A 22778-nucleotide genomic window follows, 5' to 3' on the forward strand; every position below is an offset into this window, starting at 1 on the left:
TCTTTCATCTGCACCCACCAGGACCCTCACCTCCACCCCTGTGGCCCCTGCACCCCTGCATCCACCAGGACCCTCACCACCTTTGCACTCCTTGTTCAAGGCCAGCCCCACCCCTGCCAAGTCCCCAGAAGTGGGGGAGGGGGCTAGGCTGCTGGCTTCTGTGTGGCTGGACAGGCTGGGTGACACTGAGCGGGCAGACGAGGAGGGTGCGCCCCAAATGGGAGCCATATGAGGGAGGCCCTGGATTCTCAGACAGAGACCCCCAGCCCCCTGCCCTGCCCCAGCCTGCAGGAAGCCCCCTTCTCACCCCCAGGCCACATCCACACTCCTTCACTCTGGTGTCAGCCTGAGCTGGGGTCAGGGCCCTGGGTCGCCCCTCCCACCACCTAGGCTTGGGGTGAGGCGTGCTTCTCTCCCTGAGTCCCCTGAAGAGCTGTGGTAGATAGTGGTGTGAGGGATTGAACCTGGGAACTCAGAGCCTCAGGCAGGGCAGCCTAGCAGAGCCTCTGGGTCATTCGTTTATCCAGCAGCTGCTCCGCTCTGGCTGATGGTGCAGGACTGACCCTGGGAGCTAGAGTCTCAGGCAGGACCGTTAGGTGTCTCCCCTCGACCTCTGAGCCCTGGAAAGACTGAGGAGCACTCTGGCAGGGTGGGAGCACAGATGAGCAGCCTGCCCCCACACTGGGGAGGAGCCCCTGTGAGGCCTGGGTGGTGGGCGCAGGAGGTGGGTGCAGGGGGAGCCCCGGGGTGGTGAGCAGAGGAGGTGGGTGCAGAGGGGAGGCCTCTGGGTGGTGGGCACAGGAGGTGGGTGCTGGAGGAGCCCCAGGGTTGTGGGCACAGGAGGTGGGTGCTGGAGGAGCCCCAGGGTGGTGGGCACAGGAGGTGGGTGCTGGAGGAGCCCCAGGGTGGTGGGCACAGGAGGTGGGTGCAGGAGGAGCCCCAGGGTGGTGGGCAGAGGAGGTGGGTGCAGAGGGGAGGCCTCTGGGTGGTGGGCACAGGAGGTGGGTGCAGGGGGAGCCCCAGGGTGGTGGGTGTGTATTCCAAGGCAGTGGTGCTGCTGGGGGAAGGTGCTGCTGGCAGTGTGGCCTGGGTGCGGCCCAGGCTGGAGGGCTGGGTGGGGTGTTCAGATGAGCTCAGGCTGACCCACATTGCCTCCCTCTGGGTAGGGTGTGGCCAGGACACAGGAGGCTGTCAGACTTTCCGGGCTGGCAGGGGCTTCCCTGGAGCCCTGCGGGAGGAAGCTGCTGGGCTGCGCCCCAGCAACCCTCCCCCCGCAGCCCTCCGCCAGGACCCACTCTGTGGTTTGGGGACCATCAGGGGCCACCCAGCAGGGCCCACGGGAAAGCTAGCTGACCTGTCCCCTCTGGACAGACGGAGGCCAAGTGCCCAAGGGACATGGGGCGGGAGGCTTCCTGCCTGACCACTGTTGTGTGCCCTGTGCAGTGCTGTGGGCACGTGGACCAGTGGTGTATGGGGGGGCCTGGGTTAGTGCGGGGTGGAGGAGAGGGGTGTAGGGGTCTGGGTTAGTGGACGGGGGTGCTGGGGAGACACGGGTGTGGGGGGCATGGGGTGTGGGGGACATGGGTGTGGGGGATATGGGGTGTGGGGGACACAGTGTGGGGGACACGGGTGTGGGGGATATGGGGTGTGGGGGATATGGGGTGTGGGGGACACAGGGTGTGGGGGACACGGGCGTGGGGACACGGGTGTGGGGGACACAAGGTGTGGGGGACACGCGTGTGGGGGACACGGGTGTGGGGACACGGGTGTGGGGGACATGGCTGTGGGGGATACGGATGTGGGGGACACGGGTGTGGGGGACACGGGTGTGAGGGATACGGGTGTGGGGGACATGGGTGTGGGGGACATGGGCTGTGAGAAAGTTTGTGTATTTGGGGGTGCTGCAGGCCCCCTGGTCATGTGCTCTGGGAGGGTGGGGGCTTCCTGGCTATCCCTGTCCAGCTGGTCCTGGCCCCCAGGCCACACCCCTGCCCCTTGCCCCCTCCAATGTCTTCAGGGCTAAATTGTTTGGCTTGCCTGTAAGTCCTCCCTGCCTTGGTTGGGGGTGTGACCATGTCACTGTTACTGACCAGAAAGGGGGTCAGCTTATCTGGGGGTAGGAGGATGGCTCCTCTGTGGTATGAAGGGAGGGGCAGGAGACAAGGGAGCAAGAGGAAGCAGGGGGACAGGGAGGGAACAGGGGGACAAGGAGGGAGCAGGGGGGACAGGGAGGGAGCAGGGGGGACAGGGAGGGAACAGGGGGACAAGGAGGGAGCAGGGGGAGAGGGAGGGAGCAGGGGGACAGGGAGGGAGCAAGGGGACAGGGAGGGAACAGGGGGACAGGGAGGGAGCAGGGGGACAGGGAGGGAGCAGGGGGACAGGAAGGGAGCAGGGGGACAAGGAGGGAGCAGGGGACAGGGAGGGGGCAGGGGGGAGAGGGAGGGAGCAGGGGGACAGGGAGGGAGCAGGGGGACAGGGAGGGAGCAGGGGGACAGGGAGGGAGCAGGGGGACAGGGAGGGAGCAGGGGGACAGGGAGGGAGCAGGGGGACAGGGAGGGAGCAGGGGGGACAGGGAGGGAGCAGGGGGGACAGGGAGGGAGCAGGGGGGACAGGGAGGGAGCAGGGGGGACAGGGAGGGAGCAGGGGGGACAGGGAGGGAGCAGGGGGACAGGGAGGGAGCAGGGGGACAGGGAGGGAGCAGGGGGACAGGGAGGGAGCAGGGGGACAGGGAGGGAGCAGGGGGACAGGGAGGGAGCAGGGGGGACAGGGAGGGAGCAGGGGGGACAGGGAGGGAGCAGGGGTCAGGGAGGGAGCAGGGGAAACAGGGAGGGAGCAGGGGGACAGGGAGGGAGCAGGAGGACAGGGAGGGAGCAGGGGACAGGGAGGGAGCAGGGGGACAGGGAGGGAGCACTACATCTTGAGTACTTTATGGCTGTGGTCATCGTGTCCTCAGCTGTCCTGCTGTCCTGACAGGTGGAGACTGTCTCTGGGGTGACAGTTCACAAAGCGCCCTCACACAGCCTGCCCGCCTGCCCAGTGTATGTTTCTGCAGGATTTCCAGCTGAGGCGGCCACTGTGGCTTCGGCCTAAGGGCTGGAGGCCACACCACTGCAGCATGGCCACCCCTCCCCTGGGCCACCTGGAGACTCTGGGCCTCACAGCAGTGTTGAGTGTAATCTAGAGGGTTAGCAGTGTGGAGGGAAGGTTAGCGGTTTGGACAGGGCCAGCAGTGTAGACGGTGGCTCAGGCTGTCGTCATGGATAGAGACAGCAGTGTAGTCGGTGCGTCAGTGGTCAGCGGCATGGGTGGACAGAGTCAGCAGTGTAGACGGTGGGTCAGTGGTCAGCGGCATGGGTGGACAGAGGGTCACTGGTGTGGACAGGGTCATCAGTGTAGACGGTGGGTCAGTGGTCAGCGGCATGGGTGGACAGAGTCAGCAGTGTAGACTGTGGCTCAGGCTGTCGGCATGGGTGGACAGAGTCAGCAGTGTAGATGGTGGGTCAGTGGTCAGCGGTATGGGTGGACAGAGGGTCACTGGTGTGGACAGGGTCAGCAGTGTAGACGGTGGGTCAGTGGTCAGCGGTATGGGTGGACAGAGGGTCACTGGTGTGGACAGGGTCAGCAGTGTAGACGGTGGGTCAGTGGTCAGCGGTATGGGTGGACAGAGGGTCACTGGTGTGGACAGACACAGCAGTGTAGACGGCAGCTCAGTGGTCAGCGGCATGGGTGGGGTCTGCACTGGGCTGAAACCAGGACTCTTGGCCAGAGTGCAGGCCGCCAGTCCTGGGAGGGGAGAGGCTCAAGGGAAGGGGCGGGGAGGGGCAGGCAGGGGAGAGGAAGGGAGGGTTGGGCAGAAGGAAGACAAAGAAAGGGGTGCGGCCACCCGAGGATGACCTCAGTGCAGAGTCGCATCTGCCCAGGCTGGGAGGCCGTGTCTGGGCCCTGCCCGTCCCCGAGCCCCTCCCCAGCCCCGTCCCTCAGGTGCTGCTCGGGTCCCGCACTTCACGTCCAGCCCCTCAGACGCCCCAGCTCCAGGCTCCAGCCAGGCCTCTCCCACTGGTGAGTGTCGGCCCAGATGGAGTCGCCAGACAGCTCCCTGCCCCAGCTGACGTGGGGGCACCCTGGCACAGAGACGGGGGTGGGGACCAGCCGGGACTGGACGGGATGAGCCGGGCCGGGCACGAGATGGACTTCCAGGGAGGGTGGGTCGGCCATCCAGCTTGGCTCTCGCAGGCATGGACCCCCGCCCCGCGCTCTGGGCGCTGCTCCTGGGCCAGGCGCTCGGCGGGCCGGCGTGCTCGGGCCCTGCCCGCTACAGCCTCACCTTCATCGGCCAGTGGAGCCAGGCCGCCTTCCCCAAGCAGTACCCGCTGTTCAGGCCGCCCGCGCAGTGGTCGGAGTTGCTGGGTAGGTGGCAGGGCTCCCCCAGAGGCCACCTCCTCCCCTTCCTCCAGCCCCGCCACATGGTCCTCCCGTCCAGTCCAGGTGCTCCCTGTGCTGTGCTTGCACCAGCCTCCACCTTGCCCTGCTCACCCCGACCTGCACCTCCCCTCCACCTCCCCTCACCCCCACCCGCACCTCCCGAGTCCCCGCACCTCACCCCCACGACCCGCACCTCCCGAGTCCCCCGCACCTCCCGAGTCCCGCACCTCCCGAGTCCCCGCACCTCACCCCCACGACCCGCACCTCGCCCACTCCATCCCGCATCTCCCGCGTCCCAGGGGCCGCGCACAGCTCCGACTACAGCCTGTGGCGGCGCGGCGCCTACGTGAGCGCGGGGCTGCGGGAGTTCGCGGAGCGCGGCGAGGCCTGGACGCTGATGCGGGAGATGGAGGCGGCGGGCGAGGCGCTGCAGAGTGTGCGCACCGTCTTCTCCGCGCCCGCCCTGCCCAGCGGCACCGGGCGCTCGGCCACCGAGCTGGAGGTGCACCCGCGCCATTCGCTGGTGAGGACGGACGGGGGGGGGGGTGGGGGGGTCCGGGGGCGGGGCCAGGGGGCACAATGGGGCGAGGACTGGGGGTCCCTGGTTGTCAGGACTGGGGGTCCTGTGGGCGAGGACTGGGGGTCCGTGGGGGCGAGGACTGGGGGTCCCTGGGGGCGAGGACTGGGGGTCCCTGGGGGCGAGGACTGGGGGTCCTGGGGGCGAGGACTGGGGGTCCCTGGGGGCGAGGATTGGGGGTCCCTGGGGGCGAGGACTGGGGGTCCGTGCGGGCGAGGACTGGAGGTCCCTGGGGGCGAGGACTGGGGGTCCCTGGTGGACAGGACTGGGGGTCCTGGGGGCAAGGACTGGGGGTCCCTGGGGGTGAGGACTGGGGGTCCCTGGGGGCGAGGACTGGGGGTCCCTGGGGGCGAGGACTGGGGGTGTTGGGGGTCCCTGGGGGCGAGGACTGGGGGTCCCTGGGGGTGAGGACTGGGGGTCTCTGGGGGCGAGGACTGGGGGTCCCTGGGGGCGAGGACTGGGGGTCCTGGGGGCGAGGACTGGGGGTCCCTGGGGGCGAGGACTGGGGGTCCCTGGGGGTGAGGACTGGGGGTCCCTGGGGGCGAGGACTGGGGGTCCCTGGTGGACAGGACTGGGGGTCCTGGGGGCGAGGACTAGGGGTCCGTGGGGGCGAGGACTGGGGGTACCTGGGGGCGAGCACTGGGGGTCTCTGGGGGCGAGGACTGGGGGTCCCTGGGGGCGAGGACTGGGGGTCCCTGGTGGACAGGACTGGGGGTCCTGGGGGCGAGGACTGGGGGTCCCTGGTGGACAGGACTAGGGGTCCTGGGGGCGAGGACTGGGGGTCCCTGGGGGCTAGGACTGGGGGTCCCTGGGGTCGAGGACTGGGGGTTCCTGTGGGCGAGGACTGGGGGTCCCTGGGGGTCCCTGGGGTCCGAGGACTGGGGGTCCTGGGGGTGAGGACTGGGGGTCCTGGGGGTCCCTGGGGCCGAGGACTGGGGGTCCCTGGGGGCGAGGACTGGGGGTCCCTGGGGGCGAGGACTGGGGGTCCCTGGGGGCGAGGACTGGGGGTCCCTGGGGGCGATGACTGGGGGTCCTGGGGGCGAGGACTGGGGGTCCCTGGGGGCGAGGACTGCGGGTCCCTGGGGGTGAGGACTGGGGGTCCCTGGTGGACAGGACTAGGGGTCCTGGCGGCGAGGACTGGGGGTCCCTGGGAGCGAGGACTGGGCGTCCCTGGGGTCGAGGACTGGGGGTTCCTGGGGGCGAGGACTGGGGGTCCCTGGGGGTCCTTGGGGTCGAGGACTGGGGTTTCCTGGGGGCAAGGACTGGGGGTCCCTGGTGGACAGTACTGGGGGTCCCTGGGGGCGAGGACTGGGGGTCCTAGGGGCGAGGACAGGGGGTCCTTGGGGGCGAGGACTCGGGGTCCCTGGGGGCGAGGACTGGGGGTCCCTGGGGGCGAGGACTGGGGGTCCCTGGGGGCGAGGACTGGGAGTCCTGGGGGCGAGGACTGGGAGTCCTGGGGGCGAGGACTGGGGGTCCCTGGGGGCGAGGACTGGGAGTCCTGGGGGCGAGGACTGGGGGTCCTGGGGGCGAGGACTGGGGGTCCTGGGGGCGAGGACTGGGGGTCCCTGGGAGCGAGGACTGGGGGTCCTGGGGTTTGAGGACTGGGGGTCCCTGGGGGCGAGGACTGGGGGTCCCTGGGAGCGAGGACTGGGGGTCCCTGGGGGTGATGACTGGGGGTCCTGGGGTTGAGGACTGGGGGTCCCTGGTGGACAGTACTGGGGGTCCTGGGGGCGAGGACTGGGGGTCCTGGGGGCGAGGACTGGGGGTCCCTGGGGGCAAGGACTGGGGGTCCCTGGGGGCGAGGACTGGGGTTCCCTGGGGGCGAGGACTGGGGGTCCTGGGGGCGAGGACTGGGGGTCCCTGGGGGCGAGGACTGGGGGTCCCTGGGGTTGTGGACTGGGGGTCCCTGGGGGCGAGGACGGGGGGCCTGGGGGCGAGGACTGGGGGTCCCTGGGGGCGAGGACTGGGAGTCCTGGGTGCGAGAACTGGGGGTCCTGGGGGCGAGGACTGGGGGTCCTGGGGGCGAGGACTGGTGGTCCCTGAGGGCGAGGACTGGGGGTCCCTGAGGGCGAGGACTGGGGGTCCCTGGGAGTGAGGACTGGGGTCCCTGGGGGTGAGGACTGGGGGTCCCTGGTGGACAGGACTGGGGGTCCTGGGTGCGAGGACTGGGGGTCCGTTTGGGCGAGGACTGGGGGTCCCTGGGGGCGAGGACTGGGGGTCCCTGGGGGCGAGGACTGGGGGTCCCTGGGGGCGAGGACTGGGAGTCCCTGGGGGCGAGGATTGGGGTTCCCTGGGGTCGAGGACTGGGGGTCCCTGGGGGCGAGGACTGGGGGTCCCTGGGGGCGAGTACTGGGGGTCCCTGGTGGACTGGACTGTGGGTCCTGGGGCCGAGGACTGAGGGTCCGTGGGGGCGAGGACTCGGGGTCCCTGGGGGTGAGGACTGGGGGTCCCTGGGGGTGAGGACTGGGGGTCCCTGGGTGCGAGGACTGGGGCTCCCTGGGGACAGGACTGGGGGTCCCTGGGGGCGAGGACTGGGGGTCCCTGGGGGCGAGGACTAGGTGTTCTGGGGGCGAGGACAGGGGGTCCCTGGGGGCGAGGACTGGGCGTCCTTGGGGGCGAGATTGGGGGGTCCTGGGGGCGAGGATGTTCCTGCGGGCAGGGGGATCCGGTGGCTGCTCCCTGACCGGCCGCCCGCCCCAGGTGTCATTCGTGGTGCGCATCGTGCCGAGCCCCGACTGGTTCGTGGGTGTGGACAGCCTGGCGCTGTGCGAGGGCAGTCGCTGGAGGGAGCAGGTGGCGCTGGACCTTCGCCCCTATGACGCGGGCACCGACAGCGGCTTCACCTTCTCGTCGCCCAACTTTGCCACCGTCCCACAGGACACAGTGACCGAGGTGGCTGACCTGACCTCTGCTCTTCGCCCCTACTCCTGACCCCTGACCCCTGTCTCCTGACCTGGTGCCCTGAACCCCAACCCTTGCCCCCTGTCTCCCGACCCCACCCCCTGAACCTTGACCCCTGTCCCTGGCCGGCATCCACCATCGAGTTGTCCCTGCAGATAACAGCATCATCGCCCAGCCACCCGGCCAACTCATTCTTCTACCCGCGTCTCAAGGCCCTGCCGCCCATTGCCAAGGTCACCCTGGTGCGCATGCGCCACCGCGCCCAGGCCTTCCCGCCACCCACACCCCAGCTACTGGGGGGAGACAATGAGATCGGGGACAATGCCCCGGGTGAGTCCCCAGCCCCAGGACAGCCCCCAGAAAAGGGAGAGCCGCCAGCCCCGGGACAGTCCCCACAGATAAGACCCCAGAACCAGAATAGCCCCAGGGTCAGCTCCACCCTGTAAATGCAGGATACAGTGGGGGGGTGTCACTGCAGGACGTGGGGACAGGGCCCAGGGGCCAGCGGGGTCACTGCAGGATGTGGGGACATGACCCAGCGGGGTCACTGCAGGAAGTGGAGACAGGACCTAGAGGGGTCACTGCAGGACGTGGGGACAGGACCTAGAGGGGTCACTGCAGGACGTGGGGACAGGACCCAGCGGGGTCACTGCAGGACGTGGGGACAGGACCTAGAGGGGTCACTGCAGGACATGGGAACAGGACCTAGAGGGGTCACTGCAGGACGTGGGGACAGGACCTAGAGGGGTCACTGCAGGACGTGGGGACAGGACCTAGAGGGGTCACTGCAGGACGTGGGGACAGGACCTAGAGGGGTCACTGCAGGACGTGGGGACAGGACCTAGAGGGGTCACTGCAGGACGTGGGGACAGGACCTAGAGGGGTCACTGCAGGACGTGGGGACAGGACCTAGAGGGGTCACCGCAGGACGTGGGGACAGGGCCTAGAGGGGTCACCTCAGGACGTGGGGACAGGGCCTAGAGGGGTCACTGCAGGACGTGGGGACAGGGCCTAGAGGGGTTACTGCAGGACGTGGGGACAGGACCTAGAGGGGTCACTGCAGGACGTGGGGACAGGACTTAGAGGGGTCACTGCAGGACGTGGGGACAGGACCCAGCGGGGTCACTGCAGGACGTGGGGACAGGACCTAGAGGGGTCACCGCAGGACGTGGGGACAGGGCCTAGAGGGGTCACCTCAGGACGTGGGGACAGGGCCTAGAGGGGTCACTGCAGGACGTGGGGACAGGGCCTAGAGGGGTCACTGCAGGACGTGGGGACAGGACCTAGAGGGGTCACTGCAGGACGTGGGGACAGGACCTAGAGGGGTCACTGCAGGACGTGGGGACAGGACGTAGAGGGGTCACTGCAGGACATGGGGACAGGTCCTAGAGGGGTCACTGCAGGACGTGGGGACAGGACCTAGAGGGGTCACTGCAGGACGTGGGGACAGGACGTAGAGGGGTCACTGCAGGACGTGGGGACAGGGCCTAGAGGGGTCACTGCAGGACGTGGGGACAGGACCTAGAGGGGTCACTGTAGGACGTGAGGACAGGAACTAGAGGGGTCACTGCAGGACGTGGGGACAGGACCTAGAGGGGTCTCTGCAGGACGTGGGGACAGGGCCTAGAGGGGTCTCTGCAGGACGTGGGGACAGGGCCTAGAGGGGTCACTGCAGGACGTGGGGACAGGGCCTAGAGGGGTCACTGCAGGACGTGGGGACAGGGCCTAGAGGGGTCACTGCAGGACGTGGGGACAGGACCTAGAGGGGTCACTGCAGGACGTGGGGACAGGACCCAGAGGGGTCACTGCAGGACGTGGGGACAGGACTTAGAGGGGTCACTGCAGGACGTGGGGACAGGACCCAGCGGGGTCACTGCAGGACGTGGGGACAGGACCCAGAGGGGTCACTGCAGGACGTGGGGACAGGACCTAGAGGGGTCACTGCAGGATGTGGGGACAGGGCCTAGAGGGGTCACTGCAGGACGTGGGTACAGGGCCTAGAGGGGTCACTGCAGGACGTGGGGACAGGGCCTAGAGGGGTCACTGCAGGACGTGGGGACAGGACCTAGAGGGGTCACTGCAGGACGTGGGGACAGGACCTAGAGGGGTCACTGCAGGACATGGGTACAGGACCTAGAGGGGTCACTGCAGGACATGGGGACTGGACCTAGAGGGGTCTCTGCAGGACATGGGGACAGGACCTAGGGGGGTCACTGCAGGATATGGTGACAGGACCTAGAGGGGTCACTGCAGGACATGAGGACAGGACCTAGGGGTTCACTGCAGGACATGAGCACAGGACCTAGGGGGATCACTGCAGGACATGTTGACAGGACATAGGGGGGTCACTGCAGCATGTGGGGACAGGACTGAGGGTGGTCATCGTAGGATGAGGAGTTAGGACGGGGGTGGGTTTACTGCATGATATGGGGTCAGGGCCCATGAGGGTCACTGCAGGCTGCAGGATGTGAGGACCGGGCCCATGAGGGTCAGTGCAAGACTGGTGACAGGGTCCATGGTGGTCACTGCAGGTGTGGGTCAGGGGCTAGAGGGATTACTGCAGGATGTGGAGACATAGCCCAGCAGGAGATCACTGCAGGATGTGGGGATAGGGCCCTGGGTGGTCACTGCAGGATGTGGGGATAGGGCCCTGGGTGGTCACTGCAGGATGTGGGGATAGGGTCCAGGGGGTTCACTGCAGGATGTGGGGATAGGGCCCTGGGTGGTCACTGCAGGATGTGGTGATAGGGCCCTGGGTGGTCACTGCAGGATGTGGGGATAGGGTCCAGGGGGTTCATTGCAAGATAAAGGGACAGGGCCCATGACTGCCACTATTGAATGTGGGGACAAGGGCCATAGGGGTCACTGCAGAATGTGGGGACAGGGCCCAGAGGGATCATTGCAGAATTTGGAGACACGACTCAGGGTGTCAGTGCTGGACCTGGGGACAGGGTTCAGGGGGGGTCACTGTAGGATATGGGACAGTGACCAGGTGGGTCACTGCAGGATGTGGGGACAGGGCCCTGTGGGGTCACTGCAGGATTGGGGACAGGGCCCCATGGGTCACTACAGGAAGTGAGATCAGGGCCCCCTGGGTCACTGCAGGAAGTGGGAACAGGGCCCAGGGAGGTCACTGCAGGATTAGGGACTGGGCCCTGTGGGGTCACTGCAGGATGTGGGGACAGGGCCCTGTGGGGTCACTGCAGGAAGTGGGAACAGGGCCCAGGGAAGTCACTGCAAGATTAGGGACTGGGCCCTGTGGGGTCACTGCAGGATTGGGGACTGGGCCCTGTGGGGTCACTGCAGGATGTGGGGACAGGGCCCTGTGGGGTCACTGCAGGATTGGGGGCAGGGCCCCATGGGTCACTACAGGATGTGAGAACAGGGCCCCCTGGGTCACTGCAGGAAGTGGGAACAGGGCCTAGGGAGGTCACTGCAGGATTAGGGACTGGGCCCTGTGGGGTCACTTCAGGACATGGAGAGGGACTGAGCTCCATGGGTCACTGTAGGATGTGGGACAGGGCCCAGGGCATCACCTCCTGGTGGCCCCTCCCGGTGGATCTGAACGTGAGGACTTCTGAGGGTGCCCCAGAAGACCAGGGTGCTCAGAGACCCTGGCCCTGTGGGGAGGCCGGGTGGGAGCTCAGTGCCAGGGGCCTCTTGTCACTGCCCCTGTGCTTTGTCTCCCTGCAGAGACGCCGCTGGACTGTGAGGTGTCCCTCTGGTCATCCTGGGGGCTGTGTGGAGGTCCCTGTGGGCAACTGGGCTCCAAGAGCAGGACCCGCTTCGTGCGAGTGCAGCCGGCCAACCGGGGGGCTCCCTGCCCTGAGCTGCAGGAGGAGGCCCAGTGCACTCCTGACAACTGCGTGTGACCTTGGCTGCCTGCCTCCATATTTATTACCCACGCAGGGTGAGCCCACAGAAGCCTGCATGCTTGTGCCCGAGCCCTGGCCTCAGGGATACGGACACCTGGGGGCGCTGGGAGGCTCGTCCAGCAGGTGACTGGTGGGGTCGGTGGAGGGCGTGGACCACCTGTATGAATAAATGCCCTCCGTGACCAGCCTCAAGCTCTTCCTGTGGGCAGGGACCCCAGGCCAGGGAGCAGGTGCTGGTGTGAAGTCGGGGTTCAGGGTGTCACCACCAGCCCCACCTCAGCTGCCTGCTGGAGCCTGGTGGGTGTGCTGCTGCGGGTGGTGGTGCCGGTGGGTGCCGGTGGGTGGTCTGGTGTGACTGCGGGACCCAGGGGAGTGTGAGGGTACCCACAAGCTACCCTGCGAGTGCCCAGCCTCCGTCTGCACCCAGCCTGTGAGGAGAGGGCCACACTGGACCATACCGGCCGGCCACACACCGGCTCCCCACCGCCAGGCGGGCCCCCCAGTGGCCCACAGAACCAAAGCGGGTTCTCCCTAGAACCTGGGACCACCACGTGGGGCTGTATCACCCCAACGCCCGGCCCCCAGCCGTCTGGGAGAGTGATGTCACTCGAGAAGAGGTGCTCATGGTCACGGGCCCGCCGAGGCTCACGTGGTCAGCAGGGAATGCAGGCCTCGCCTGGAAGCCAGGAGGACCAGACTCTAGACTCAGTGTCCAGTGGCAGTGTGGCACCTGCCTCTGCTCACACACACCGGGCGGGCCGGGCACAGCTGCAGACACGCACCCTCTTGCACCCGAGCCACTCTGAGCCTGAGGGCTCCCTGAGAGGCTCGGCCAGCAGGGCCCAGGCTGGGGCCACGGGATGGGTCTCTCCACAGAGGTCTCCGGGCAAGTCTAGCTCCCCTGGGACTTGCTGGCCAGTGAGACCGGCAGCCCTGCTCCTAGGAGGGGCCACGTGCTGGGGCCCCTCCCTGCGCCCCCAGGTCACCTGGTCTCCCCACCTCTAGACAACAGTGGCGGGAGGGGGCCTGTCCCCTGCCTCTGCCCTGGAACATGGCCAGGCCAGCAGGGGTGGGGGTGGCAGCTGTCACCCAGCACAGGCGCCAGGTGCCCCTTCCCACGGGCGTCAAGTGACGGCCGGCACTCTGTGCACAGACACAAGCTGGCAGGACGGCAACCAGGATGCGGACGTGGGGTCTCCTCAGCGCCTGGGTCAGCCTCTCGGTGGCTTTTTACTTCCACGCAGGCGAGCGGGAGGAGCGGTGCCTGATCGAGGATATCCCAGGGGACACGCTGATCACAGGTAGGGACCTGGACTTGGCCACGCATAGTGAGTGGGTCCCCAGAGGCCTGACTCCGGCCTCCGCCCTGACCCTCTTCCTCTCAGGACCTCTCCCCTGCACCCCGTCCCCCAGGATGAGCCTGAGACCAGGTGCAGACCAGCCAGAGCAGAGGAGAGGGACTGGGCAGTGCTCACAACTCAGTGCCCAACACAGGGTTAACCCGGCCACAAGCTGGCTGGCCGCATGGCGCCGCGTCCCCCAGTTCCTGCAGAGGGACAGGGCTGCTTTCCCAGAGGCTGGGAGGGGGCCAGTAGGGCCGCGGCCTGGACACTGTCTAACAGCAAGCTCTCCGTGGCAGGGAGAGGAGTCCTCAGCCCCGGCACATCTGGCACACACGGAGGGCTCTGACCGTCCTTCAGGGTCACCAGCCTGCAGCCCGCTCACTGAACGCCCCAAGGAGGGCGGACTCGAGCTGGAGTCTCACTCCTGGGGGTGAAGGCAGAGTCCTGGGCTGTGGGGTGAGCCCTGGATCTGAGCTAAGTCCCCCCTTCCCTGGTGGGGCCAAGGTGAAGCTGGGTTTCCGCCGGGCAGGAGTAGAGGCATCCCAGAGCTCCTCCCTCAGCCCCATGCTCTGCCCACGGTCAGCTCTCGGGCCCAGACAGCCCGCTCTGTCTTGGCCTCGCTGGGGAAACTGAGGCACTGCACTGAGCCGGCCGCTGGTGGCCCTCTGCTCTGGGGGCGACGTCGATGCCCCCACCTGCCAGGCCTGCGGTGCTTCTCTTCTGCCACCTGGTGGTGGTGAGGAGGCATCGCACTCCACCCTGCTCCCTGAGGCCCACCCCCACCGCCCAGTCTGTCTCCAGCCAGGCAGGGGAAGCCCCAGGACCCAAGCTGGCAGGCCTTCTAGAACTGGCCAGGAAATGGAGGGTGGTGGGGGTGGCAGACAGGGAGGCCTTCCTCCTCAGATGGTCTCTGCCAGGTGGGAAGGTGTGGGTGCCCACCTGGTTCCTGCCCCGGTGTCCGGTGTCCAGACCCGTGTCCTCTGATGCCTGCGGGGCTCCCCCCTCCATGCACCTTGAGCTCTATGGCTGGGGGTTCTAGAAGGGCTGTGGGTCCCGGTGCGTGTCCCCAATAGTGGCCTCACCCCTGCTCAGGTTCTCACACCCCCCCATTTGCAGGTGGGCACTTCTCACACTCTGGGTGGTGAGGGGAAGATCAGCCGGGACCCTTTCCAGAACCGTTGTGGGTCCAGCTCAGCTCTCACCACAGGGAGGAGCTTCAGCGGAGGAGCAGGCTGCAGATGCTGCTGCTCTCCCTTCCTCTCTCCCTCTTACCCTCTTAAACAAACAAGCAAACCAAGAAAAATCATAGATATATATATATATATATGAGTGGGTGGGCGGTGGTTCACCAAGGTAAGTGCACACAGTGCTTACTAAGCGCAAGGACCTGGGTTCAAGCCCCTTTTCCTCACCTGCAAGGGGGACGCTTCATAAGTGGTGAAGCAGGTCTGCAGGTGTCTTTCTCTCTCTCCTTCTATCTATCTCCCCTCCTCTCTAAGTTTCTCTCTGTCCTCTCCAAAAAATTGAAAAATGGCTGCTGGGAGCAGTGGAGTCAGTGCCGGCACCGAGCCTCAGCGATAACCCAGGAGGCAAAAAAGGAAGAAAGGACAGGGCTGACTCACTTGTCATATCCCACGTAGCGATTTCTCACATTTCCATGGACGGGGCCAGGCACATGGGTCACCTGACTGCTCAAGGCTGCTTCCCCACTCAGATGGAGACAGAAGGACAGACAAGCAGCCCCAGTGCAACCGCACGCACACCCGCCCATGTGTGTGATAAGGCTCTGTCTGTCTGGCCCTGACCTGCAGTCTCCTGGCCCTCTCACACGTATTTCACCGTAAACATCTTACCTGCCACGTTTGAAACAGGTGTTTTCAAGGTGCAGCAGTGGGACACACGCAGACATGATTTTCTGGACTTGGCCCCCGGATTGGGCATGTTCGTGACTGTCACAACCTACAATGACGAGGTGAATCCCTTCACGTTTTCTCGCTGATAGCTTCCACTTGCACAGTGCCCACTGTCACACGTCCCCCCGCCCCCACGTACACACGTGCCGATCTCTGTATCAGCAAGTTTACTGCGCCGGCCGTTAACTCTGGACAAGTGCAAGGTGCAAGTGATGTCAAGACCGTACCTGTGTGACTGGAGTCTGATGGAGGAGCAGACTGCAGTGGGACAAAAAATGAATTAGCTTTCAGATTCCAAGATCCCTGGAGGCTCCTGGGAGGAGAGGGGAGGACGGTTGAATGTGTCCAGGTGGGTTCAGTGTGTGGTTCCGTGCTGGTTCCCTGTGAGCACAACAGACATGGGGTGGGGGGTCACACTGGGGTTCCTCTAATAAAAGCAGAGAATAGACAGTGGAGACAGCATAGTGGTTATGCAGAGAGCCTCTCCTACCTGAGGCTTCAAAGTCCCAGGTTCAGTCTTCCACCACCATCAGCCAGAGCTGAGCAGGGCTCGGGTATAAAGAGAAAGACAGAAGGAAAGAGGCACAACTTGAACTCAAAGCCCTGGGCCCCAGGTGTGCTCAGATCTGCAGCCCACAGCCACGCTCCACTTGTGGAGAAGCAGACTGGGCTGTGGCTGAGCCACCCTGCAGGACGACACCTCAGACAGCATGAACATTGAGCCTTAGACTGCACTTTGTGTTTCCCAGCTAACAGGCATTCAAAATGTGGCTGTGAGCTCGAACGTTCACTGGATGTAGACTATGAAACCTTGACAGGAAGCCGAGTAGGTAGTGGTTAGCTCTGAATAACTTAAAAGTTTTATTTGTTTATGAAAGAAAGGAACAGGAAAGTGAGAAGAACACAGTTCTGCACCTGCAGTGCCAGGTCCCCAACTCAGGACCTGATGCCTGAGAGTCCAGCCCTCGTCCATTGCTCCACTACCTGGGCAGTGCTCCTGAGTATATTTCTTCTCAGGGTCTAATTCTTTGTCATTCACACAAAATTGGAAACCAGTTCTTGTTGTTGTGCGCGGGCCGCGGAGAAGAGAGAGAGGAGGTCCGGAGCGAAGAGGAAACACAAGTCTTTATTTGCGCTGGCACCTCAGAGTTGGGTGCTAGAGAGGCAGGTTGGGCCACGTGGAGGTAGCGAAAATGGCCGCCTCACGCAGTAACCTTTCCTGCGTCTGAACACCGAAGTGAAGCGCTGGCAAGAGAACGAGGTGCGGAAGAAGAAGGGCTTTTATAGGAGCAGCTTTCACGAGAATGGGTGGGGGGAGGAGTAACCAAAGCACTCCGGATATCATGTCGCGGGGATACGGGAACTAGCAGCCTGAGGGGAAAACATGGCAGATGTGACTGCACCTGCACAATTTCCCAGCAAATTGTAAAACCTTGCAGGGGCTGGCAGTGAAACACCTGGTTAAGGGCACATAGTCAGAGTGCAAGGATCCGAGCTGCTGGCTCCACACCTGCAGAAAGCAAGCTTCACAGGCAATGAGGCGGTTTTGCAGGTGCCTTTCTGTCTCTCCTCCTTCTATTTCCCTTCTTCTCTCTATTTCTCCGTCTCTGTCCAATAACATGGAAACAGTGGCCGCCACCAAGCTACACCTACACCAAGCTCCAGCAATAACCCTGGAGGCAAAAAGTAAAGTAAAATCTAGCCCTTAGACATATTTGTATTTAGCTAAGTGTTCTTGTCAACTGTCTGCTAAAGGGAATCAAGTAATAATGAGATCCCTTATTTGTTTCCAAATCAAAACTGACTTAAAAAGATGAGACTCAGGGGCTGGGCAGTGGCACACTGGGTTAAGTGCACATAGTACAAAGCACAAGGACCCCAGTTAGAGCCCACGGCTCCCCACCTGCAGGGAGATTGGCCCACACATGGTGAAGCAGGTCTGCAGGTGTCCGTCTCTCTCTCTCCCTCTCTATCTTCCCTCCTCCTTTCAATTTCTCTCTGATACACACACACACACACACACACACACACACACACACACACACACACACACACACACACACACACACACACTGGCTGCAGGAGCAGTGGATTTGTAGTGCGGGCACCGAGCCCCAGTGATAACTAGAAGCAAAAAAAAAAAAAAAAAAAAGGAAAGAGAGACTTCGCTGTATTTTCTATGTGCAATATATCTTTCTTTCCCTTTTTCTTCTTGTGCAATGTATCTTTTGAAATGACTTAGTAAATCTTATTTCAGAGTAGATTATATTATTATTTTCTCCAGGGTTATCTCTGGGGCTTGCTGCTGGCACAGTAAATCTGTTGGCTCTGAGGGGGGTCATTTTTTCCTTTTTAATTTTATTCCATAAGGTGGAGAGAAATCAAGAAAGGAAAGGAAGATAAAGAGGGAGAGAGACAGAGAGACACATGTAGCTCAAACCTGGGCCCTTGTGCACTGTAATGTGTGCGCTTAATCAGTGCAGTGTATCTTTTGAAATGACTCAGTAAATCTTCTTATTATTTTTAATTTTACTTATTTATTATTGGATGGAGACAAAGAGAAACTGAGAGGTGGAGAAGAGACAGAGAGGGAGCGAAATAGGGGGCTGGGTGGTAGCGCAGTGGGTTAAGCGCACATAGCATCCTGCCCAAGGACTGGCGTAAGGATCCTGGTTCAAGCCCCTGGCTTCCCAGTGCAGGCAGAGGGGGGGATTGCTTCCAAAGTGGTGAAACAGGTCTGCAGGTGTCTATCTCTCTCTCCCCCTCTGTCTTCCTTCTCTCCCAATTTCTCTCTGTTCTATACAACAAAGGGAAAAAAAACACGGCCTCCAGGAGCAGTGGATTCATAGTGCAGACACTGAACCCCAGCAGTAATCCTGGAGGCAAAAAAAAAAGAGAGAGAGAGAGAGAGAGAAAAATAGAGACACCTGCAGCCCTGCTTCACCACTCGTGAAGCTTTCCTCCTGCAGGTGGGGGCCAGGAGTTTGAACCCAGGCCCTAGCGTACTGTAGTGCGTGTGCTTAACCAGCTGTGCCGTGCCACAGCCTGGCTCCCCCTTAGTAAATCTTATTTCAGAGCAATTTTAGGGTCACAAAAAATCCAGCGAAGAGTAGAGTCCCTTAGTCCTCCTGATGTGCACTGCACACATGCTGCCCACCCATCCCAACCTGTCACAGAGGAAGAAGCTGGGTTACTGCATTGCCATCGCAGAGTCCACAGCTGCATGGGGCCGCATTCTCCTTTTAGAAAGAAAAACAGAGGAGACCCCACAGCACCCTTCAGGGAGCCCAGGCCTTGCACATGGCAAGGCCTGAGCTCACCCAGCCTGAGCACCCTCTTTTCTTAAAGATATATTTATTCATAAAGGAGAGAGATAGAGACAGAGAGCGCAGGAGCACCAGACCGTCACTCTGGCTTATGTGATACCGGTGATCAGATTCAGGACTTCCAGCTCGGAGCCCCACTCACCCACTGGGCAGCACCTCCTGGGCACAACGCTTCATTTTATTTTATTTTGACTTTGCTTAAATATATTATTTTATTTATTTATTTTCCCTTTTGTTGCCCTTGTAATTTTTTATTGTTGTTGTTATTGTTGTTATTGATATCATCATTGTTGTTAGGACAGAGAGAAATGGAGAGGAGGGGAAGACAGGGAGAGAGAAAGATAGACACCTGCAGACCTGCTTCACCGCCTGTGAAGCGACTCCCCTGCAAGTGGGGAGCCGGGGCTCCAACTAGGATCCTTATGGGGTCCTTGCGCTTTGAGCCACGTGCACTTAACCCGCTGCGTTACTGCCCGACTCCCTATTGTTGTAGTTATTGTTGTTGTTATTGATGTCATTGTTGCTGGATAGGACAGAGAAGAATGGAGAGAGGAGGGGAAGACAGAGGTGGGGGAGAAAGACACCTGCAGACCTGTTTCACTGCCTATCAAGTGACTTCCTTGCAGGTGGGGAACTGGGGGCTCGAACTGGAATTCTTAACGCCAGTCCTCGTGTTTTCTTTCCCATGTGCGCTTAACCCGCTGTGCTACTGCCTGACCCCCATTCTTTTTTTTTTTTTTTTTTTTTGGCTCCAGGGTTATTGCTGGGGCTCAGTCCCTGCACTATGAATCCACTGCTTCTGGAGGCCATTTTTCCCATTTTGTTGCCCTTGTTGTTATTGTTATTATTATTGTTGTCATTGCAGTTATTGTTGTTGGATAGGACACAGAAAAATTGAGAAAGGGGAGAAACATAGAGGGGGAGAGAAAAATAGACACCTGCAGACCTGCATCACCACCTGTGAAGTGACCCCCATGCAGGTTGGGAGCTGGGGGCTCAAACAGGGATCCTTACACCAGTCCTTGCACTTTGTGCCACGTGCGCTTAATCCTCTGCGCTACCACCTGACCCCCTTAAATATATTTTCTTTTTAGTTGATAGGACAGAGAGAAATTGAAAGGAGAGGGGAGGGAGAGGGAGACAGAGAGACTTTCAGCCCCGCTTCACTGGTCATGAAGCTTCTCCCCTACAGCTGCGGATGGGGGTTTGAACCTGGGTCCTTGTATAAGTGAATATGTATGCTCAACAAGGTGCACCACCAACTGCAGGCATCTTTCTCTCTTCCTGTCTGCCTCTCCCCTCTCAATTTTTCTCTGTCCTGTCAAATAAAATAGAAAAGAAAAAAAAAAAAGGAAAAAATGGTCACCGACAACAGTGGATTCATAGTGCTGGCACTGAGTCCCAGCAATAATCCTGGTTTAAAAAAAATCTTATTTTTTTGTTGTATAGAGACAGGGACAAATTGAGAGAGGAGAAGAGAGTAATGGGTGATGGGCCAGGGACTCGAACCGGGATCCTTACGCAGGTCCCTGTGCTTTGCGCCACCTGAGCTTAACCTGCTGCACTACCGCCCGACCCCCATTGGGTATTTTTAAGTCTTGGCCAACCTGCTACGAAATCACGGATATCCCCCCCCCCACCACTGGTCTTCCTGAATACTTTATTAAGTATTTTTATTTTAGCATTTTTTGTATTGCTTTGCAGAAGTCATGATTCATAGCACAGTTGTCCCATAGATACAATCTCTCATCCTTCACGATAAGCATCTGTTCATTTATTTGATTCCACCAACTTAGGTTCTTTCTTCCCCCCAACTTAGGGATTCATTTTTGATTTTTTTCTCCCAGAGCACTGCTCAGCTCTGGTTTATGGTGGTATTTATCACTTTGGAGCCTCAGGTGAGAGGTCTGTTTGCATATCCATTATGTTATCTACCCCGCCCTCAGTTTAGATTCTTGTACACCCATACCCTGGGTCCCCAGCAAATAAGGACTAGCTTACTACAATTTACTTGTCTTTGGTGACTAGAAAAGGCTAGACCTTTTCACGTTTATCACCCATTGGACGTCCTTGTGAGTCGGCATATGTATTCAGCATAATAAATTTTAACCGTGACTGTCCTCAATCCTAGGTGTTACTGTCAAAGTTATATGGCCCACAAGGAACATTCTATTTTACATCACACTTGCCTGGTGAGCACATCATTTGTTTAGAATCAAATTCAACCAGGCTGGTGTCGTTCAGTGGGAGTCAGCTGGTAAGTTGGCCTTGGCCCGGCAGGCTCTGCTCAGGCATGGCACTGGTATGTGCACTGCTGCACAGGCCTGGGGAGAATGATTACAGTTCTGCGCCCAGATCCCAGCACAGAGACTGAACAGGGTGCTGGAGAGCTTGGAAGGGGTTCAAAGGAAAGCTGTGAAGTTGATTAAAGGGCTTGAGAAATAAGAACTGTGAGCGAAGGTTAAAAGAACTGTGATTATTCAGGCTTGAAAGCAAGTGCCGGCTGAACGGTGAATTAATAATGGAATTCTAACAAAGAAAACTCACACGGTGGGTGGTGATGGGCCCTGTTCTAACTGTGCTGTGACAGATGAGAGAAGTTGCACTTAAGCCTCAGACATTTCTATGTGAAGAAGGCTTCCCTGAGAGTCACCATCTTTCTTCAGCTCCAGAGGCTTTTGCCGAACAGTAAATTTGATGCTGAGGAAGGTTTGAGCCTGCAGGCCAGCGGGTTACATTTGAAGCACTTTTACAACAAAGAAAGACCAGTGACTATAGCTGGAAGTGGGGTGGTGGGGTGAATCAGTGCCCCTCTCTGGGGGCGGGAGCAGGAAGGGGACAGGTGCGGGAAGGAAGATTGAACCCGGTCCTCTTCTTGCTCTCTGCATAGCGGATCCATTTAGACATCCGAGTGGGAGAGCATGACTTGGATGCAGCCATCATGCAGGCGAAGGACAAGGTCAAGGAAGTCAGCTTCAAGCTGGAACATCTGCTGGAACAAGTGCAGCACATAGTCAAGGAACAGAACTACCAACGGGTCAGTGAGCCTGCTCAGCCCGCGGGCGCTTGCCGCCAGGAGCGGAGGCTGCATCCGGGCCAGAGCTGTGTGCCAAGGGGGTGGGGTGGGGGCTTCCTCGCCTGCTGGGCTTGGTGCTCACCCAGAAGAGGCGCCCACAGTGGGTGCACTCGTGGGACGCTCCCCATACACTCCCTGTCTCCGGAGACTCAAAGACGCCCACTTTCTCAGTCATGGTTTTGTTCTTGTGTCTGCTGGGTGGATTCTGGTCAGACTAGGTCCAGCACTCACTTGGGGCTCCGGTTTCCTGCTCTGGGAAGTGGGGGGGGGGCACAGCTGGCACGGTGCCCAGGCCTAGCCAAGCAAGACGCAGGCCGTGAGAGTCTGTCACTTAGGTGGGAACAGAGCAGAAAGTAAAGGCTCCGGTTCCGGGTGTCCAACGCCCAGCGCAGCCACACGCTCTGTTGGCCAGAGTCCACTTCTGGTCTCCGCAACAAACCAGACTCTGGCTTCGGCTGGGCGGCGGTGAGGTCACAGGAAGGACGGCGGTTCCGAAAGCCACGCCTCAAGGGCCTGCTATTTCTTTTCCATACAGGACCGTGAGGAGCAGTTCCGGACGGCCAGTGAAGACACCAACAGCAACGTGCTGTGCTGGGCTTTCATGCAGACGCTGCTCTTGGTCGCAGTGGGGATTTTCCAAGTGAAGCGCCTTAAGGACTTTTTCATAGCCAAGAAGCTTGTTTAAAATAATGAGAAAGGGCACCGCAGCAGTTAGTGCGCAAGTTCGAGCCCCCGTCCCCACCTGCAGAGGGAAGCTTCACCAGCGGTGGAGCAGGGCTGCCAGTGTCTCTCTCCCTCTTCCCTTCCATCTCTGTCTCTATCCAAAATAAAAACCAGTGGAAATAAGAGAAGAAAGACCAGCAAGCACCTGCTGAGGTGCAGCCTAAGCAGCACCAGACAGCGGCTCACACGCGGTGGGTGACTGGCCAGAGGCCAGACTCGGGGTGGACATGGGCCCCAGGGCGCTGAGGGGCACGGAGGTTGCCAGGCGAGAGGCAGAAGAGCAGAACCGAAGGGGAGGAGGGACCACGGCCCACCTGTGCCTCACCCTCCCTGGTCCACGCGCCCTCAGGGGCTACCCTCAGGATGACCCGCCGTCACAGAGAGAACAACTCACAGGCCCTGCCCTCACAGAGATCCCGCTCTCACAGACTCACCGCCCTCACAGAGACCCTGTACTCAGAGACCCGCCCTCACAGACACAACGCCCTCACAGAGACATCACCTTCAAGACGCTGCCCACACCCAGAGACCCACCCTCACACAGAGAGCAACTTACTGGCCCCGCCCTCACAGAGATCCCACCCTCACAGAGACATCGCCCAAAGACCCTGCCCACAACTAG

At 61.3% G+C, this 22778-nt stretch overlaps 2 protein-coding genes across 2 annotated transcripts; both read left to right on the forward strand.

The window, feature by feature from the left end:
• The first annotated feature begins 3900 nt into the window (after nucleotides 1-3900).
• SPON2 (spondin 2) lies at nucleotides 3901-11960 on the forward strand. Its single transcript, XM_016194613.2, has 6 exons — nucleotides 3901-4059; nucleotides 4234-4407; nucleotides 4722-4945; nucleotides 7700-7891; nucleotides 8056-8230; nucleotides 11594-11960. The coding sequence occupies exons 2-6, from the start codon at nucleotides 4236-4238 to the stop codon at nucleotides 11770-11772; spliced, it is 942 nt and encodes a 313-aa protein (XP_016050099.1). The 5' UTR covers nucleotides 3901-4059; nucleotides 4234-4235; the 3' UTR covers nucleotides 11773-11960.
• Nucleotides 11961-12804: 844 nt separating this feature from the next.
• LOC103126825 (transmembrane emp24 domain-containing protein 11-like) lies at nucleotides 12805-22361 on the forward strand. The gene is made up of 5 exons (XM_007537739.2): nucleotides 12805-13076; nucleotides 14990-15090; nucleotides 20489-20614; nucleotides 21248-21394; nucleotides 21969-22361. The coding sequence occupies exons 1-5, from the start codon at nucleotides 12956-12958 to the stop codon at nucleotides 22116-22118; spliced, it is 645 nt and encodes a 214-aa protein (XP_007537801.2). The 5' UTR covers nucleotides 12805-12955; the 3' UTR covers nucleotides 22119-22361.
• The last annotated feature ends 417 nt before the right edge of the window (nucleotides 22362-22778 follow it).

The sequence above is a fragment of the Erinaceus europaeus genome, chromosome 3, assembly GCF_950295315.1.
Source record: "Erinaceus europaeus chromosome 3, mEriEur2.1, whole genome shotgun sequence".
Classification (NCBI taxonomy): domain Eukaryota; kingdom Metazoa; phylum Chordata; class Mammalia; order Eulipotyphla; family Erinaceidae; genus Erinaceus; species Erinaceus europaeus.

What these genes read in the sequence shown, in the direction of transcription:
- LOC103126825 (XM_007537739.2), top strand. Translation starts at nt 12,956, where the DNA reads ATGCGGACGTGGGGTCTCCTCAGCGCCTGGGTCAGCCTCTCGGTGGCT. An exon ending in AGGGGACACGCTGATCACAG is followed by an intron (nt 13,077 to 14,989) that starts GTAGGGACCTGG and finishes CGTTTGAAACAG; the next exon opens with GTGTTTTCAAGGTGCAGCAG. An exon ending in AGGAACAGAACTACCAACGG is followed by an intron (nt 21,395 to 21,968) that starts GTCAGTGAGCCT and finishes TTTTCCATACAG; the next exon opens with GACCGTGAGGAGCAGTTCCG.
- SPON2 (XM_016194613.2), top strand. Translation starts at nt 4,236, where the DNA reads ATGGACCCCCGCCCCGCGCTCTGGGCGCTGCTCCTGGGCCAGGCGCTC. An exon ending in GCAGTGGTCGGAGTTGCTGG is followed by an intron (nt 4,408 to 4,721) that starts GTAGGTGGCAGG and finishes CCCGCGTCCCAG; the next exon opens with GGGCCGCGCACAGCTCCGAC. An exon ending in CACAGGACACAGTGACCGAG is followed by an intron (nt 7,892 to 8,055) that starts GTGGCTGACCTG and finishes TTGTCCCTGCAG; the next exon opens with ATAACAGCATCATCGCCCAG.